The sequence below is a fragment of the Nerophis lumbriciformis genome, linkage group LG15, assembly GCF_033978685.3.
Source record: "Nerophis lumbriciformis linkage group LG15, RoL_Nlum_v2.1, whole genome shotgun sequence".
Classification (NCBI taxonomy): Eukaryota; Metazoa; Chordata; class Actinopteri; order Syngnathiformes; family Syngnathidae; genus Nerophis; species Nerophis lumbriciformis.
In genome coordinates, this window is record NC_084562.2 from 33933255 (window position 1) to 33952562 (window position 19308).

At 40.1% G+C, this 19308-nt stretch overlaps 1 protein-coding gene across 9 annotated transcripts in view; it reads right to left on the minus strand.

The window, feature by feature from the left end:
- tp53bp1 (tumor protein p53 binding protein, 1) overlaps positions 1–19308 on the minus strand; it is a 118352-nt gene that overhangs the window by 35721 nt on the left and 63323 nt on the right. For 7 of the 9 annotated variants that reach the window (XM_061975089.1, XM_061975095.1, XM_061975091.1 and 4 more), the window contains 6 exons: positions 17838–18072; positions 17113–17253; positions 13016–13236; positions 12037–12192; positions 11456–11844; positions 5376–5567 (listed from right to left, as the gene is read on the minus strand). In XM_061975089.1, the coding sequence (XP_061831073.1) occupies positions 5376–5567; positions 11456–11844; positions 12037–12192; positions 13016–13236; positions 17113–17253; positions 17838–18072 (1334 nt within the window). The remainder of the gene's footprint in view (positions 1–5375; positions 5568–11455; positions 11845–12036; positions 12193–13015; positions 13237–17112; positions 17254–17837; positions 18073–19308) is intronic. The other 2 variants (XM_061975097.1, XM_061975093.1) reach the window with 1 other exon arrangement.

The window sequence follows — 19308 nt, forward strand, 5'->3', positions numbered from 1 at the left end:
TCACAGTGACTTTTCAAAACAAAAATATTACAGCAAAAATCATATGGGTTGATTGACATGTTTATTCTGTAAGCTAACTTCAATAGTTTGAAATTATTTTGACAGTTAATGCCAGTTATCCTGTCAACCTTTCACAAGACTTCAATTTGTTAATTGAAAGTATAAACACTTTTTACAGTAAACAAATGGTAAAACAGTACTAAACAATTCCATTAAAAAAAAAATTGGTGTCATTATTAACTTTCTGTCCAAGCTTGTATAATCTACTGCCTTGTTCAATTGTAAAAAATATTCTGTGCCTAAAATTCACATTTCTATCACAATTATCATACTGTAAACATGGTAAGCTAACTTCATTAAAATTAATAGTCCTGTCAATAGCATGGAATTACAATTCAAATGTCGTTTTTTTGTAAGCCTTTCAAAAGAATTCAAAATATGAAAAATTAATGAAAATTAATTTAAGCCATCAGACACTTGAAAAGTGGCACATCACATCTCTAATGTAATCATTTGAACTTTTCAACAGAAATAGCACTGCAAAAATATTAAGGACATACTTCTGTATTTTGGTAGTTATGCTGTCAACATTTAACAAGATTTCTTCAACTTGGACTTGAAAGCATAAATAGTATAAACACTTTTAACAGTATAACAGTACTAAACAATTCCAATAGATAACATTGGTGTCATTACCTTTTTGTGGCTAAAATCCGAAAAACGTTGAAAGTTTTCCACTTGTATCGCTAGCAACGGCATTAGACTTGTGTTCTTTTGTCCCAACGTGGTCTTTTACATCGCTAATTCCTCCGTGTCCGATCGAAAAATCTTGTCTGCACAAGGTGCAATTCGCGTAGTTTTCACCCTTTTTGGAACGGATAATTATTCCCGGATAGGCTTTTGAATATTCTTCACGGAATGACTGCGGTTTTCTTTTCGGTTTAAGACTCGTTTGCGATTTTTCTCCGGCTGATTCCATGATCGTTCGCTCGTTTGGAAACAATGGCAACAGGTGCCTTGTGCTTGGCAGCGGTGCTATAAATAGCCTCGTGCATTTTTAAAAAATATTTATTTTTAATTAATGAAAAAACGTATTTTTTATCACTGCAACCGTAACCCGGAATAGGTTGATGAAAACCGCACTAATTACGGGAAAACCGGAGTAGTTGGCAGGTATGTATACATATACACATCCATCCATCCACCCATACATACATACATACATACATACATACATACACTACCGTTCAAAAGTTTGGGGTCACTCAAACAATTTTGTGTTTTCCATGAAAAGTCACACTTATTCACCACCTTATGCTGTGAAATGAATAGAAAATAGAGTCAAGACATTGACAAGGTTAGAAATAATGATTTGTATTTGAAATAAGATTTTTTTTTTTACATCAAACTTTGCTTTCGTCAAAGAATCCTCCATTTGCAGCAATCACAGCATTGCAGACCTTTGGCATTCTAGCTGTTAATTTGTTGAGGTAATCTGGAGAAATTGCACCCCACGCTTCTAGAAGCAGCTCCCACAAGTTGGATTGGTTGGATGGGCACTTCTTGCGTACCATACGGTCAAGCTGCTCCCACAACAGCTCAATGGGGTTCAGATCTGGTGACTGCGCTGGCCACTCCATTACCGATAGAATATCAGCTGCCTGCTTCTTCTCTAAATAGTTCTTGCACAATTTGGAGGTGTGTTTTTGGTCATTGTCCTGTTGTAGGATGAAATTGGCTTCAATCAAGCGCTGTCCACTGGGTATGGCATGGCGTTGCAAAATGGAGTGATAGCCTTCCTTATTCAGAATCCCTTTTACTCTGTACAAATCTCCCACCTTACCAGCACCAAAGCAACCCCAGACCATCACATGACCTCCACCATGCTTAACAGATGGCGTCAGGCATTCTTCCAGCATCTTTTCAGTTGTTCTGCATCTCACAAACGTTCTTCTTTGTGATCCAAACATCTCAAACTTGTATTCATCCATCAACAACACTTTTTTCCAGTCTTCCTCTGTCCAATGTCTGTTCTTTTGCCCATCTTAATCTTTTTCTTTTATTGGCCAGTCTCAGATATGGCTTTTTCTTTGCCACTCTGCCATGAAGCCCAGAATCCCGCAGCCGCCTCTTCACTGTAGATGTTGACACTGGTGTTTTGCGGGTACTATTTAACGAAGATGCCAGTTGGGGACCTGTGAGGCGTCTGTTTCTCAAACTAGAGACTCTAATGTACTTATCTTCTTGCTCAGTTGTGCAACACGGCCTCCCACTTCTTTTTCTACTCTGGTTAGAGCCTGTTTGTGCTGTCCTCTGAAGGGAGTAGTACACACCGTTGTAGGAAATCTTCAATTTCTTAGCAATTTCTCGCATGGAATAGCCTTCATTTCTAAGAACAAGAATAGACTGTCGATTTTCAGATGAAAGTTCTCTTTTTCTGGCCATTTTGAGCGTTTAATTGACCCCACAAATGTGGTGGTCCAGAAACTCAATCTGCTCAAAGGAAGGTCAGTTTTGTAGCTTCTGTCCCGAGCTAAACTGTTTTCAGATGTGTGAACATGATTGCACAAGGGTTTTCTAATCATCAATTAGCCTTCTGAGCCAATGAGCAAACACATTGTACCATTAGAACACTGGACTGATAGTTGCTGGAAATGGACCTCTATACACCTATGTAGATATTGCACCAAAAACCAGACATTTGCAGCTAGAATAGTCATTTACCACATTAGCAATGTATAGAGTGTATTTCTTTAAAGTTAAGACTAGTTTAAAGTTATCTTCATTGAAAAGTACAGTGCTTTTCCTTCAAAAATAAGGACATTTCAATGTGACCCCAAACTTTTGAACGGCAGTGTACATACATACATACATACATACATACATACATACATACATACATACATACATACATACATACATACATACATACATACATACATACATACACACACATATATATATATATATATATATATATATATATATATATATATATATATATATATATATATATATATACACATATATACACCCCCTTCCCCCCCCGCCCCCCCCCCCCCCTCCGTGCGTCGGTTGAGGGAGGCGGGGTTTGGTGGTAGCGGGGGTGTATATTGTAGCCAGTAAGAGTTAGGTCTGCATGGGATTCTGGGTATTTGTTCTGTTGTGTTTATGTTGTGTTACGGTGCGGATGTTCTCCCGAAATGTGTTTGTCATTCTTTGTGGATTCACAGTCTGGCGTATATTTCCAACAGTGTTTATACAGCCACCCTCAGTGTAACCTGTATCGCTGTGGATCAAGTATGCGTTGCATTCACTTGTGTGTGCGTGCAGAAGCCGCACATATTATGTGACTGGGCCAGCACTCATTGGACTGTGTGAAAAGCGGACGTGACGATTTACGGGAGGGGAACTGTAATTTGGGAGTCTCCTGGGAGGGTTGGCAAGTATGAGAATTGGCAAGTACGAGAATTAGCGGTGAATGCGGTTACCGCAGCAATGTGGTGTTACAGCGGCGGTGCCGCGGCGTATATACAGTGGGGCAAAAAAGTATTTAGTCAGCCACCAATTGTGCAAGTTCTCCCACTTAAAATGATGACAGAGGTCTGTAATTATCATCATAAGTACACTTCAACTGTGAGAGACAGAATGTGAAAAAAAAATCCAGGAATTCACATTGTAGGATTTTTAAAGAATTTATTTGTAAATTATGGTGGAAAATAAGTATTTGGTCAATAACAAAAATTCAACTCAATACTTTGTTATTGCCAACAAAGGTTATATTACAGAGGTCAAACGATTACTATAGGTCTTTACCAGGTTTGCACACACAGTAGCTGGTATTTTGGCCCATTCCTCCATGCAGATCTTCTCGAGAGCAGTGATGTTTTGGGGCTGTCGCCGAGCAACACGGACTTTCAACTCCCTCCACAGATTTTCTATGGGGTTGAGGTCTGGAGACTGGCTAGGCCACTCCAGGACTTTCAAATGCTTCTTACGGAGCCACTCCTTCGTTGCGCGGGCGGTGTGTTTGGGATCATTGTCATGCTGGAAGACCCAGCCACGTTTCATCTTCAAAGCTCTCACTGATGGAAGGAGGTTTTGGCTCAAAATCTCACGATACATGGCCCCATTCATTCTTTCCTTAACACGGATCAGTCGGCCTGTCCCCTTAGCAGAAAAACAGCCCCAAAGCATGATGTTTCCACCCCCATGCTTCACAGTAGGTATGGTGTTCTTGGGATGCAACTCAGTATTCTTCTTCCTCCAAACACGACAAGTTGAGTTTATACCAAAAAGTTATATTTTGGTTTCATCTGACCACATGACATTCTCCCAATCCTCTGTTGGATCATCCATGTGCTCTCTGGCAAACTTCAGACGGGCCTGGACATGCACTGGCTTAAGCAGGGGGACACGTCTGGCCCTGCAGGATTTGATTCCCTGTCGGCGTAGTGTGTTACTGATGGTAACCTTTGTTACTTTGGTCCCAGCTCTCTGCAGGTCATTCACCAGGTCTCCCCGTGTGGTTCTGGGATTTTTGCTCACCGTTCTCATGATCATTTTGACCCCACGGGATGAGATCTTGCGTGGAGCCCCAGATCGAGGGAGATTATCAGTGATCTTGTATGTCTTCCATTTTCTGATAATTGCTCCCACAGTTGATTTTTTCACACCAAGCTGCTTGCCTATTGTAGATTCACTCTTCACAGTCTGGTGCAGGTCTACAATTGTTTTCCTGGTGTCCTTCAACAGCTCTTGGGTCTTGGCCATAGTGGAGTTTGGAGTCTGACTGTTTGAGGCTGTGGACAGGTGTCTTTTATACAGATAACGATTTCAAACAGGTGCCATTAATACAGGTAACGAGTGGAGGACAGAAGAGCTTCTTAAAGAAGAAGTTACAGGTCTGTGAGAGCCAGAGATCTTCCTTGTTTGAAGTGACCAAATACTTATTTCCCACCATAATTTACAAATAAATTCTTTAAAATTCCTACAATGTGAATTCCTGGATTTTTTTTTTCACATTCTGTCTCTCACAGTTGAAGTGTACCTATGATGAAAATTACAGACCTCTGTCATCATTTTAAGTGGGAGAACTTGCACAATCGGTCGCTGACTAAATACTTTTTTGCCCCACTGTAATAAACTTTGGCCCGCGGGCCAGAGTTTGACAACCATGCTTTAGACACTTACAAAAACATTTATGATGTTTCCTCGGGTCAGTGTAAGTGTGGGATGTTTATTTATTTTTATTTTTTTACTAGCTGTACACTGACTATTTCACATTATATCAAAGTGTCATTTCTTCAGTGTTGTCCAGTGAAAGGAAATGTAAGACACTTTTGTGAGGTACTGTATGTGTGTACAGTACTTACCCAGGCTGATGTCAGAGGCCTTGGCCAGAGGAGTGGAGGGCTCATACGGTCCAAGGCCGTGCTGCTCCCGCAGTTTGTTTCCCTGCTCCAGGGAGAGGATGACGGACGTCCTGTTGTACCACTGCTTTTGGTCATCTCTCTCCACACTATAGAAGAGGTCCTGGCCCTCTGTTTTATAACCCTTTATGACACCTAAGAACACACAAAAGAGAAAGCGAGAGACAAGTTAGGTGTAAACATCAGCATGCACTAATCCTACTTTTCCACTGCACAGCTCGTTCGACTCGCTCTTGATTGGGACAGTCTTTCTTTGGGAAATACACTTCAAAATAGTACAGTGGAAAGTGTGAAAATGTGGACCATCAAAGTTTGAGCGACACGCTAACAAACCACAACAATATCTATGTGGCTTTTGGCGAGGACAGAGACCGAGCAAAATTAAGAGTGTGATACTGCAGTGCCACAGCTAAGGCACAATAACAGTGTAAGATACTGCTATTCATTTCTACCTTCAAATGACGGAGCAATGACAAATCTGGCACGCTTGGAATCCCATCTGACCAGGTGGTGTAATTAGAACTGGTATTACAACTGGTGAAGCCTCAATTGAACCGAGTGCAGTGGAAAAGGGAAAATACAGTGGAAACAGTTAAAGTCGATGCCCCTCGGACTGGCTGGCTCATGTTAACATGTTGACATGACCAAAATGGAAACCAAAAATAGCCATTGCTTGCACTTTTACGTGTGACTTTAGGCCAGAGGACATTAATGAAAATAAATGTCTTGTTTGTTGACACCAGGACTTGATGAGTTGGTCAACGTAGGCAGGTTGTTGACGTAGCCCCTTATCATATCGAGATTATTTTATTGTTGCTAAACGCGTCAAATAGTCAGTCCCAAAGTAAATGTGAAGGTGTTATTGAACCATTTGGGGTTGCATGGCTATAAGCTCTTTTGAAAGTTAACAAGCTACATTTTTCTTCCTATCAGTGAATACGTATATGTCTAAGTCAGGGCTATATTTAACTACATAATGAAGAGGGACGCATTTTCAAGAGTCAAAGGGCTCAGGGGCCAGACATCAAAATTTGAATGTTTCGTCAGAGAGTGTGTCACAGGTTATATTCCTTTGAGACTGTGTTTATTTAATTATTAGATAAGCACATCAGCTTTCACACTGCACCGTCAATAAGTTCATTATTCTGCCCTTGCTACTCGATTCCAGCGTGTGCAGCTAGACAGAAGCTCCAGGAGTTTTGTTAAGGATTGATGTTCCTTCTTTTGAATTCTTTTTTTCCTGTTTTATTTATTTTTTTACATGTCTTCCTTCTTTTAGGTTTTTTTAGACTGAAAATAAACATAAAATAAGCATTACCAAAGTATAAAGTCAATTTTGAATTTTACATATATAATGCCCATTGTGTATTTTGCATAAATAAAATAGGTTTAATGTTGTTAATACATTCACACAAGGTACAAGGTGTAGCGCTATTGCCCTCTACCAGTCAAATTTAGCACTACGTGCATGATTGCCCAGAGTTACTCTCAGACAAAAAAACACCACGACCACGAATACAAGAGACATCACAAAGTCAGCATTTTCAATACAAGACAAATTATATATATTTATGCTCAATATTAATTTACAAATATTTGACTAAGTTTCACGATGAAGCTTACACGTGTGGATTTCCTATCGTTGTTGCTGCTTATCTAGATTGTGTCCGTCGCAGAACATTCATACTTTGTTGTTTCTTGAGAACTGTGTGGGCATTAAGGGCGCCGCCCTCAACTGGTTCCGGTCGTACCTAACCGACAGGAGTTTTTGTGTAAAAGTAGACAGTTTTATGTCGTCCACAGCTCCTTTACCACATGGGGTCCCCCAGGGCTCAATCCTTGCCCCAATTTTATTTGCGCTTTACCTTCTCCCCCTTGGTTCTATTTTTAGGAAGTACAGTATTGCATTTCATTTTTATGCCGATGATTGCCAGATTTATTTTCCCATGGCACAAAATAACACGGTTCAACGTCTTATTGACTGCCTGCACGACATCAAAGTCTGGCTTTCAGCTAACTTCCTGAGCCTAAATGAAGATAAAACAGAAGTTATGTTGTTCGGTCCAAGTCGCTCTCCCTCCCCCAACGTTGACCTCGGCACTCTGACCCCGTATCTAAGCGACTCTGTCACAAACCTGGGGGTAAAGTTTGACTCAGATTTTAAATTCGAAAAACAAATCAGCAGCGTCGTTCAAAAAAGCTTTTATCAATTACGCCAAATAGCGAAAGTGAAACCGCTTCTATCAAGACATGATCTTGAGAAATTAATCCACGCTTTTATCTCGACTCGTCTTGATTATTGTAATGCCCTGTATGTTGGCATTAGCCAGGCCTCCCTGGCCCGCCTGCAGCTCGTGCAGAACTCTGCTGCTCGTCTGCTAACACAGACCCGCAGACGTGAGCACATCACCCCTATTTTAGCGTCCCTTCACTGGCTCCCTGTGCGTTACCGAATACATTTTAAACTCCTTTTATTTGTTTTTAAATGTCTAAACAACCTCGCGCCAACCTATCTCTCCGACCTCCTTCAGCCTTACTGCCCCACCCGATCCTTAAGATCAGCCGATCAGCTGCTGTTGCCGGTCCCTGACACAAGGCTGAAGCTTAGAGGTGACAGAGCTTTCGCCGTTGCTGCTCCCAAGCTCTGGAACGACCTACCCCTGAGTGTTAGACGATCCTCTCTTCCTGTTTTTAAATCTCTCTTAAAAACATACTTTTATTCCATGGCTTTTAACACTGAGTGATATCCATCCTGCAATGGCGCCCCATAATACAACTGCTGTGATCCTGTTTTTATGTTTTTTATTAATTCTATTTTAATTATTTATTTTTTATCGTGTTCTGTTTGTGTTGTGTTGTGTTTGCTCGGTACTCGTTTTATCTTTTAACCTGCTCATTGTACAGCACTTTGGCTACCCCTGTGGTAAATTTTAAATGTGCTCTATAAATAAAGTTGATTTGATTTGATTTGATTTGTTCAGTCGTTAAAAGTCAGATTTTTGCAATTAATTTAGATTTTTTTTCATGGTTGAATGAGTAGTCTTCCTCTATTCCTCCACTGCGATTTCATTGTGACAGATAAGGTCCTGAGTAGTCTTGGGTTCAATCCCGGGCTCGGGATCTTTCTGTGTGGAGTTTGCATGTTCTCCCCGTGACTGCGTGGGTTCCCTCCGGGTACTCCGGCTTCCTCCCACCTCCAAAGACATGCACCTGGGGATAAGTTGATTGGCAACACTAAATTGGCCCTAGTGTGTGGATGTGAGTGTGAATGTTGTCTGTCTATCTGTGTTGGCCCTGCGATGAGGTGGCGACTTGTCCAGGGTGTACCCCGCCTTCCGCCCGATTGTAGCTGAGATAGGCTCCAGCGCCCCCCGCGACCCCAAAGGAAATAAGCGGTAGGAAATGGATGGATGGATATGCCTCGCTGTTGCCACCTGCGGGGTGGCGGGAGTACTGCATGCATGAGCAATCCTCGTATGAATGGTTTTATCAAGCCTATTTGGGTGATGTTCGGCGGGCCAAATGAAACGCTTTAGCAGGCCGGATGTGGCCCGCGGGCTGCCAGTTGAATAGCGTTGGTCTAAGTACTACTGATACTGAGTAATAAGAGTTTTGAGTACACTGAAAAGGAGGATCTATTTAGTGTGCCTATATTTTTTCCTAAACATTGCGAAAATCTGTTTGAAATGAGAATCATGTTGAATCGAGAATCAATTCTTTAATACAACTGTCTGAATCAAAATGAATCTTGAGTTTTGTAAGATAACATCCCTATTTGTTTTTGACTAGTCCAACATTTGTTTTCACACGGCCTGCAGTTATAATTGTATCTTGGAATGATATTAAGTCGAAAAGCAGTGAAACAGTGTTCATTTTGGCAGCAGTTTTTAATTTAGTCTTAGTCATAGACTTTTGAAGAAAATGTATTTTAGTCATCTAAATTGATTTGGTTTTAGTCTACTAAATTCCTGAACATTTTAGTCCACTAAAATATAAAGGATAACGCACTTATATTAAGGTTATTAAAATTACTGTAGAACTTAATAAATCAACTCTGCATAACTTAGCATATACAGATGCATTTCAATAACCTTGAATATGGTGCATCACATTATTTCAGAATTTATTCAGACTAAGAGACTAATTAAAGCCTCCAAATGGTTTTCTGTTAAAGGAGCCATATGTAATAATTTAATGTCAAGTCATCATTAAATGGCCCTGATATGTCAAAAGGCATTAATAAATCATGTTATTTTCGAATACCTGATAACGGTAGTTTAACCGGGATATGCTCATTTCAAAATTAGATTTACAGCCCCGAAATCTTGTTATTGTTTTCATTTCAATGCCCCGCCTTCCACCGTTTGACAAATTAAAAAGTCTGTGAGTGTGTCACATCCAGGTTGCCAGTTACACACCACCCTCTTTGTCGAGCTACTGCCACTGGTAAAGTTACTAAACATGTCAGACCTTAGTAAATCTAAAAGGCGTCGTTACGATTCTCAACTTATTCATGACAAAGCTGACAAAGATGGAGGCGATTGAAGGCGTAGAAGATTATTTTATCTGACGCCAAACTTGATAGGTAAATAAGGCATTTACGTTTTCTTATTACTTGTAATAAATGGAAATGGACATTTGGTATGTAAACTATATTGTCCAATACAGTCATGTTGTTACAATTTCGCTGCGCTTGTTGAGGGATGACAGGTCTGGACGGTAGAAAGAAACCTGATTGCCCCTTCAACGGGGGATGCTTACAAACATCAGTTGTCTACCAATCTAAGGTAATACGCAAGGACATTAACACATCCGACACATATGTAGGATTAACCGAGGGTGAATTCAAAACCAGATGGAACAACCACAAGGCTTCTTTCAGGAACAAAAACCTGCGAAATACCACAGAACTCAGCAAACACATTTGGGACCTCAAAGACAATAATGTTGAATATTCAATAACATGGCAAATTCTTGCATCCAGCACACCTTACAATGTATGTGGTAATAAAAGATGCAACCTATGCTTGAAAGAGAAACTGTTTATTATCTACCGTCCAGACCTGTCATCCCTCAACAAGCGCAGCGAAATTGTAACAACATGCCGCCATAGACGGAAACACCTCCTAGGTAACACATGAACCAATCACCACGCCCCTAGGCCAGCCTGTACCCACCCACTCTGTGCCCTATATAAACCATGGTATGCGAATGCTCCCATTAAAATCTCCTGACGATTGAGGGTACCCCCCTCATGAAACAGGCCTGTAGAGATGAAATAGTCTTGTGATTTTTTTTCCCCACACATACATATATATATATATATATATATACATATATATATATATATATATATATATATATATATATATATATATATATATATATATATATATATATATATAAATAATTGTATTGTTGTCTACCGTGGCAAAAGGGGAAGTGCGTCCATGTCTTCGTTTTCTCTTTTTCCCAGTGTAGGATATACTGTATATTGTATTGACATCTTGTATTGCGCCTTCTTTTCTGGTTGAAAAGTCAAGACAGTGTCCATTTTAAAGACGCTGGTTCTGATTGGATAACATTTGTGCTTTTCCACCCACCCCTCTCCCACTTGCAACTGTGATTGGCTATTTTCTCCCACCCACCTACAGACAAAAATAAATATGATTGGATTTGGTCTCTGTCAATGTTTCCGTATCATTTTTTTTTTTCGTTAACTAAATTGTCAATTAATTTTGTCATTGTTTTAGTTAATGTGCTTTTGTTTTAATTCGTTATCGTCCTAATTTTGTCAAGGGGTAAATAGGTCGTTGTTAATAACAAAGACGAAAATTTTTAGTCAACAAAATTAACACTGCAGTGAAATAAGCTTTGCCATGACATAACACGCCTGCGTCAAATCCTGGTTTTGTCACGTAAACAAATGGCAAGGTGTTGAAGCAGGTTCCACTGTACTATTATTATGTGAGTCTTTGGCCTCTAAGAGCTCAGGTATCATTAACCCCTCCAACGTTCCTCACCAACACTAAAGAACTCATCTTCCAGCAATGCAGTGACCTCGGACTCTAGGGGAATGGGATCACACAGAAGGACATCCTTCGCTGCCACCTCGCACTCGTAGCCGTCATCAAACCGCAGGCGGAATCTGCCCTCCCCAGGATCTTTCACAATGCGGCCCGAATAGAAGTAACCATTGGAAGACCACTTGGCCACCACTCGCAATCCCACAAAGCTACTTCGAGCCATGTTTGCTTCCTCTGGGGACGAGCGGAGAGCGTCGGCGTGGCAGGGGATGTCAGCGTCTCTGGGGCTGACTAGGAGCCTCGTGGAGCGTACGCGGGTGTAATGTTCATCCTCTGAGGAGGACAGATGAGCACCTAGCCGAGGCAAGGAGCTAGCATCTCCTCCCCTAAAAGAGTGAGAAGGTTTGATCAAACATCCTGTTGAAACTGATGATGGAAACACAGCAAACATGAATTCAATTAGTGAGAAGAAAAAAGGTGTAGTGTTAAGATTCCAGAAGTAATGTAGTTTCCCTCACTTTGTTTTAACAGTGTTTGTAGGTTCTTTGCATGCATGGCGAGCCTCAGAGAGGACTCACCTGGACGGGGGTCGGCCACGTCTAGCCCGTCCTCTGGGGGTGAGCGTAACTACAGCCTCGGACCCATGGGTACCATAACCTCTGTCATTTCTGATTACTGCCCCTGCCCCTTGACCCCTATGACCCCTCTGTTTCTGTCCACCTCCCCTTCTGGGACTGCAGACACACAGAGGGGACGATGGAGCCAGTTAGGTTGTGGCAGGCATCAATCTGGGTCTACTCAAATTCAGACCCCATCAAAATAGGAGTGATGAGTGGACCCAGATTGATGTCTGGGAACAGCGATCAATAAATCATGAAAGATTAGGGTTAGTCAAAGAAGAAGTGACACAAGAAAAGATTAAGATTGGCTGACACTATGCAAGAGAAAATATATTGGAACCCGTTTAAGTCGATTGTCTGCTAATGTCAGCCTCAGATTGGCTGACATTAGCAGTTACAGACCAAAAATAGCTTTGACCATGATTCCGTACATGCGCAAATCTCTCTTCTCCAGTTCCTAACGAAATCTAAAAAAATTTAAATGTGTGCATTTGCTGTGGTAAAATTCAGGTTAATAAAGCCATGCTTTTATTTTGAGGTGTACATTTTAATGCTATGTTCCTCATGTGAAAAACCACTAAGTTCTATCTTTTGTCTTGTTTATTGAGTACTCACACATGACAGATGTGGTAAAGGACCAGAAAAAAATAAGTCTGTTGGGAAATAAGAAAGGATCTCTGATCATATGCCAGAACTTTGAAGAAAAATAAATGATACTTCCTTTCCTGTTTCCCCTCTCAACATCCACCTCCTCTTTTAAGCAATAATGATGAAAGTGAAAATAAAAAGCCAGACTTTTTGTAGGATTTTTTTTGTCAACCACGTATGTCAACCTCGACTTGAGTGGGCACATTTTAGGGCTTGGTGCGTTGGTCGACATAAACGGGTTCTACTGTACAAGACGATGATGATGTGCAGAGCGGCGACGGAGAAGTACCTGATGGATTTGGCGCCTCGGCTGGGGGGCATGACAAACTCTGGCCTAAGGAGGCCTGTGGTGCTGCTAGCTCCTCCAGAACTGTGTTGCAGGCTGGAGGCCTTGGATGATAGGGAGCTGATGTCGCCAAGATCACCAGAGGTTAAGGAGCTGCTGCCAGTGTGACTTTGGGAAACGTCACTGTCCAACACCTGACAGTCCACCACTGGGTCCTCGTTCTCCTAAGAACAATGACACGCTCATTACAGCCGCCAAGCACAAAATACGTTTTTTCGACTACAGATTTTTTGTTAGTTAGTACAACCGGTTTTACACAAAAAACACCCCACTACCATTGAATCCGACAAAGATTTTTCATAGCTTGTTGTTAAAATAGATTGCATCATAACTTTGCTTCTTTACACATATGCACATGGAGCCTCTTTTATAAGACTGTGAGTTGATTCCAACGTTCAATCACTGCAAATGCACAAACTTCAGAATCTACATACACAATAAAATATTCAGATCTATAAAAGGTGCTCGTACTTGTACACACTCTTTTCATTATAAATCACACCTGCAGTGAATTGTGTGCAGAGGCGTTCCACCCGAGTCTCCTACAATCATCCATAAATGGTCATAGCTACTAGCTCATGAATATGGATTTAAAGTTTAATCAATCAATCTGCATGCATACACGATGATTACCTCCACCAAGTTTTAACTGGTAGTTCTAAACATATTTGTTTTGATTTTCATCTATTTACCAGAAGTGTGGACTCGAGTCACATGACTTGGACTGGAGTCAGACTGGAGTCATGAATTTGATGACTTTAGACTCGACTTGACAAAATGTAAAGAGACTTGCAGCTCGACTTGGACTTTAACATCAATGACTTGTGACTTCACTTGGACTTGAGCCTTTTTGACTTGACATGACTTGCTACTTTCCCCCAAAACCTAAAGATTAAAAAGTTATTCAGGAGCGCTCCGTATCAGCGTGTGTGCTACCTGTCAGTACAACAGCCAATCAAATTAGATCCACGTTGTTTTCATCCCACAGCATTCATCCAATCAAATTGCAGGACAACCAATGAAGAATAGCTCTAAAACAACGCGCCAGTGAGGGAAAATGACGCCAAACATAGTTTCGTTCGGGTATTAAAACTACGACTTGGTCAACAAAAAACGAATTGCAAAAACTTCCAACTTCGTTCGACATTTGAAGATGCACAAAGAACGGTAAGTTTTGAATGTAAGCTAACGTTTATTGGCTAAGTAACGTGACTTTTATTTGCTGTGTAGTTAAATCAGTGAGGCTGTAAACTCACTGCTAACTTTATAACCATAGACATCTTATAAGTAGACGCAACATCGAGCGCTACTGCCTACTGGCGCTGACGAGACGCGGGGCCGCCATCTTGGAGTGGTGATCCGCTCCACTCAGTGCAATTCATTTGGCAGGAGCAATGAACTGTCAGCGCATTTAATTCATCTTACCTCACTGAATACCACTGATTTTCACACGTTTTTTTGTCATACGTGTAGCTATGATAAACGACAGATGTTTTGGCGTGTTTTATTATTCATAGTTTGCTTAACAGTAATAGAATATTCTTATATGCTATAAGTGACCAGACATCCGAGATCAAAACTGGGAATATAATCCCAGAGAAGGGGGAAAAAAAACGGTCAGCTATTTTTAAGTTAAAGAAACAATATGATTAGGTTATATATGCATGCGTATATCTTACATAAACAATGTATGAATACATTAGATATCTATATATATCTTAGGGACCTATAGACTGTATCTCTGTTGCTGCAGCAGCAGAGAGTTTATTCTGTCTTGACACTTTGTATTGATATTTTGTATTACATTCTTCCCTTAAATGATCATGTTTACAGTGATTGATTTATATGTATTTTTGATGTATGTCGCTTTGGATAAAAGCGTCTGCCAAATACTTAAACATAAACATATACAAACACCTGAAAGTCTTTGTATCAGCTTAAACCACCAATCTGTTTCACTGGATTCAGAATAAAACCACATTCTGTCTTACCCAACAATGTTAGTATTTGAATATTGTTACTTGAAGACTTATTCCTGGTTACAATTATACTGTTAAGAAAGTATTGTCTTATATTTTGCCTAAAATGAGAATGCATCATAAGCAGTGGCGGCTGGTGAATTTTGTTTTAGGTGGGCCTGAAAGTTTGTAAACCAAACCCCTGTAGGGAGGTCATCCTCCTAGAAGATTTATTTGTGATTTTCACATACAAATATTGAAGATCTTTGCTCCTTCTCAAGTCTGTGGTAATATTATTTTCGCAAAATAAAACCAATAGCGCGTTAATGTTAAATCTTACTTGTGAAAAGTAATCCCCCGATTCCTATTTTCAAAAGTCCGCTCATTTGAGCAGGAAAACGCTGAACACTAGCCCGGCATCTTTGTTTTCTACCTGTCAACTGTCAATTTAGGCTGCTCGCCGGCTTCTCATCACCACTTCAAGATGGCGGACAAATTTCTCGGTCACAGCAGCCAATGCTGTGTCTACTTATAAGATGTCTATGGTTATAACGTCATTGCAAACACGGCAATATGTTCGCTACCTTATTCATACTTTTTGTCAAGTGATTTTTTTTTAAGCAGGGTTGCATGAGGTACCTACACATAACGTTACATTAGTCAATGTATCACACACAGTAACGTAACGTTAGACGGCAGTCAGCAGTTTTTTCAAATGTGTTTATTCTGTAAAGGAATGAGTTAAATGTTTAACATGACTGGTTAATAGTGCTATTATGAAGTGCAATGTCAGCACTATTTTTTTTTCCCTGCAATTTCAAATGCACTTGTTTTAATAAATAAATACAGCGTTTTAAAAGCATACACAATCTGTGTAAATATATTAGTCAGTGGTTAAAATGACTTGAAAGGACTCGAAACTCAAAATGCAGGACGTGGGACTTGACTTGAGACTTTCCAGTCTTGACTTTGGACTTGACTCGAGACTTGAGGGCAAAGACTTGAGACTTACTTGTGACTTGCAAAACAATGACTTGGTCCCACCTCTGCTGTTTACTCACTTTTGAGTCATGCATAATGGACAATTACACTAATTTGACTTACTCCATTATATCACATCACGCAAGCCCACTAGCCCCACAAATAGTAGCTCTCAATGGAACCATCAATCCATGTGCTCTAGAATATGAATGGCACTGTGTAATTGCTGCTCTCTACACAAATCCAAAGGAGACAACATCAGCCATGAATAAGCCATTCATAGTTTATATGTTTGCCAAAAACGTTGTCTTTTAAACGGTCTTCTTCTAAATAAAGACAAGCGAAAGCAAATAAGAAGACGCATCTGCCTTACGTCACTGCTGGAAAACGGTGAGGGTTGATGATGTAGCAAGACTTGCAATACTTTGTCATCGCACGAGATTCTACAGCCAAGGGGGATAGTCAAGTAGAAGAAAGAAGGGGAGGAGGGAGAACTCGAATTGATCCTATATATATGACCAAACTAAACACACACGCTAATGTTGATTAGCCTGTTGTTGTGCTTTAACTATGGGCGCCACAGAATTACACATCACTATCTCCATTTGGCTGCAGCAATAATTTTTCGTGCAAGCATTGCTCCTCAATTTTTTTTTAGCATATCTACTTCTGACTGATGCAGCCAATGTGGCTTGGTTTTTGTTGTTTGCAACGTGGAATACCAACAATTAAGGCAATTAGGGCAGAGTGTGTACTGTGCAGTGGGAATCTGGCATGTGTCAGTCACATGATTGACAGGTGATCAGCCTGGGTCTACCCCAGTTCTCACCTTAAGTCAGCTGGGCTTGCCTGTGATCAGCACAGGATAAGCAGTATCGGAAAAAAAAACAGAATGGAATGGGAACGGAAGACTGGTATAATTTAAATGAAATTGCATTATTTGTTTTGGCGAGTTTCAGTCAAAGTAGTTCAGGGACTTCTTTTGAAAAGTGAACATACAGTTTACTGACAGTCAAAACTACTGAAATGGCCTGAAGGTAAAACTTTTGCATCTATAAAAAATGAGGCATTATGTTCAAAGAAATTACATTTTTTGATTACCTCTGTGACTTTGCGGTCCACCTCTTTGCCATCCTCATAATAGACATCGGTAATGATCCGTGTGATGGTGGTTCGTACTTCCTGGATGGTGCGCACATGCCTACGATGGGAGGGGCCACCAGTTCTTTTCAAGGGAGGGTTCTGGGATTAGTGGAAAGGACACTGTTAACTTCTAGTTACGACAATGCATTTGCCGCTTTATTTATAAATGTTAAACCGCACGGTGGTCGAGTGGTTAGCATGTTAATCGCACAGTCCAAAGATCTGGTTTTAATTCTAAGTTTGGACATCTCTGTGGAGTTTGCATAATAGGATCCTAACTTAAAATGTGTTAGCATTCGCCGGGTACTTTGGCTTCCTCCTACATTCAAGAAATATGCAGGTCAGGTTAATTGAAGACTCTAAATTGTCCACAAGTATGATTGTGAGTGTTAATAGTGGTATGTCTATACGCGTATGCCCCGCAATTGGCTGGCAACCAGTCTAGGTTGTCTCCACCTCTTGCCCAAAGTCAGCTGGGATAGATTCCAGCTTAGCCCAGCGACCCTAATGGGGATAAGCGGTATAGAAGAAGGCATGATATTTATACATGTTATTATATATATATGTTCATAACTAAATTAATGCTTTAAACAACCACAAGTCATTGAAATAATTCAACATTCGATACATTTTAATACCAGAATTTAAACCAAAGGCTTAAATGTGTACAATGATTTAACAACCTTGCTGGATGGGCTGGCAGCAATGGTGTTGTCTAAAGACTGCTTGGAGACGTCCTTCTGGTTTGGGGTGGAAAGTTCTGTTCCATTCTGCTCCTGGCCTTGTGGTTCTATTGCAACTTCCAGTGGTGCTGCCAACACTTCCTGTTGTGAAGCCTCTGAGTGGCTTTTAGAGAGTCTGGTGCATCCTTGCATTGAAGTCTGAGAGGTTCTCTGTGGTGATGCAAACAGCTCCCCTCTAGAGAGGTAAGAAAAAACATTAGAGAACCTAAGAAATTATAAATTAATGGCAAGCAGCTTTTGAGCCAGTTCACATATCACTCCATTTCGGCAAAAAAAACATCCTGACTTAGATTTAATAGATTAATGGGGTGACCAGGAGTAGGATGTGCAAGAGAAATGTCCATGCTATTTGATAGATACCGTAAAGCCTGTTCAAGTCAAGTCGGCATCCCCAGAAATGGCTGACTCACGTCGACTATAGTTCACAATACAACACATTACAACATAAACAGACTGATTTTTCATCAATAGACAAATGTAAACGAAAAAACGTTTAATTTTCTTCAAAATGTTCCAAGCACATACCTGTATATGCAAGCGGTGCTAAAAATAATAGGGATGCATGATATTATCGGTGGTCAATAATTATTGACCGATAATGCTTAACAATTTGGTTCTTTATCAGTTCTCTTGTAAATTTTTATTTGGATAAAAAGATAACAAAAAGGTGGATTAGCCTAAATGTTATTTAATTTAGAGCTAACATGACCATACAAAGTCACTCGTGAGGTCTTAAAAGGCACAAACTATTTTGAAAATAAATAAATAAAACATTATGTAGAATTTAACAAAAGAAAACATGCGGAAATTACATAAGAATGTAACATTTCGTTACATTTTAAAACTTTTAAGAATCTTTGTCATCTGCCAAGAAAAAATACTGTGCAATATACCGTGCTAAGGTTTGTTTAATAATGACATAGGCTCATAACATGCAACAAAATATATGTCAAGCCTTCTTTTGATATAATTTTGATGATTATAACTTACATCTTATGAAAACCTAGAATTTAAAATCTCAGAAAATGTGTGGTTTTCAAAAACTGTAAGCAATGATCATCAAACTTATAATAAATAAAGGCTTGACATATCTCACTTTGCATGTAATGAGTGTATATAACCTATTAGTTTCACATTTGAAGTGGAGTTGCAAACATAAATGAACTTTTCCACCTGTATGAGTGAAAATGTTGGGAGGAAAAACATGCAACTTTTCTGACTGTATTACAATTGAACATACACCTACGGAAAAAAGGAGCATCTACGGGGCAATTGTTTGTAAGCTTTTGACCATAAACTTAGTCATTGCTCTGTGACATTCGTCGTTCCTGGCCAAGTGGTACTCTTCCCTGCTGCAATGAAAGATAGCGGCAGACATGAACTGGAGTTATTACTGCCCGCTTTTAAAGCA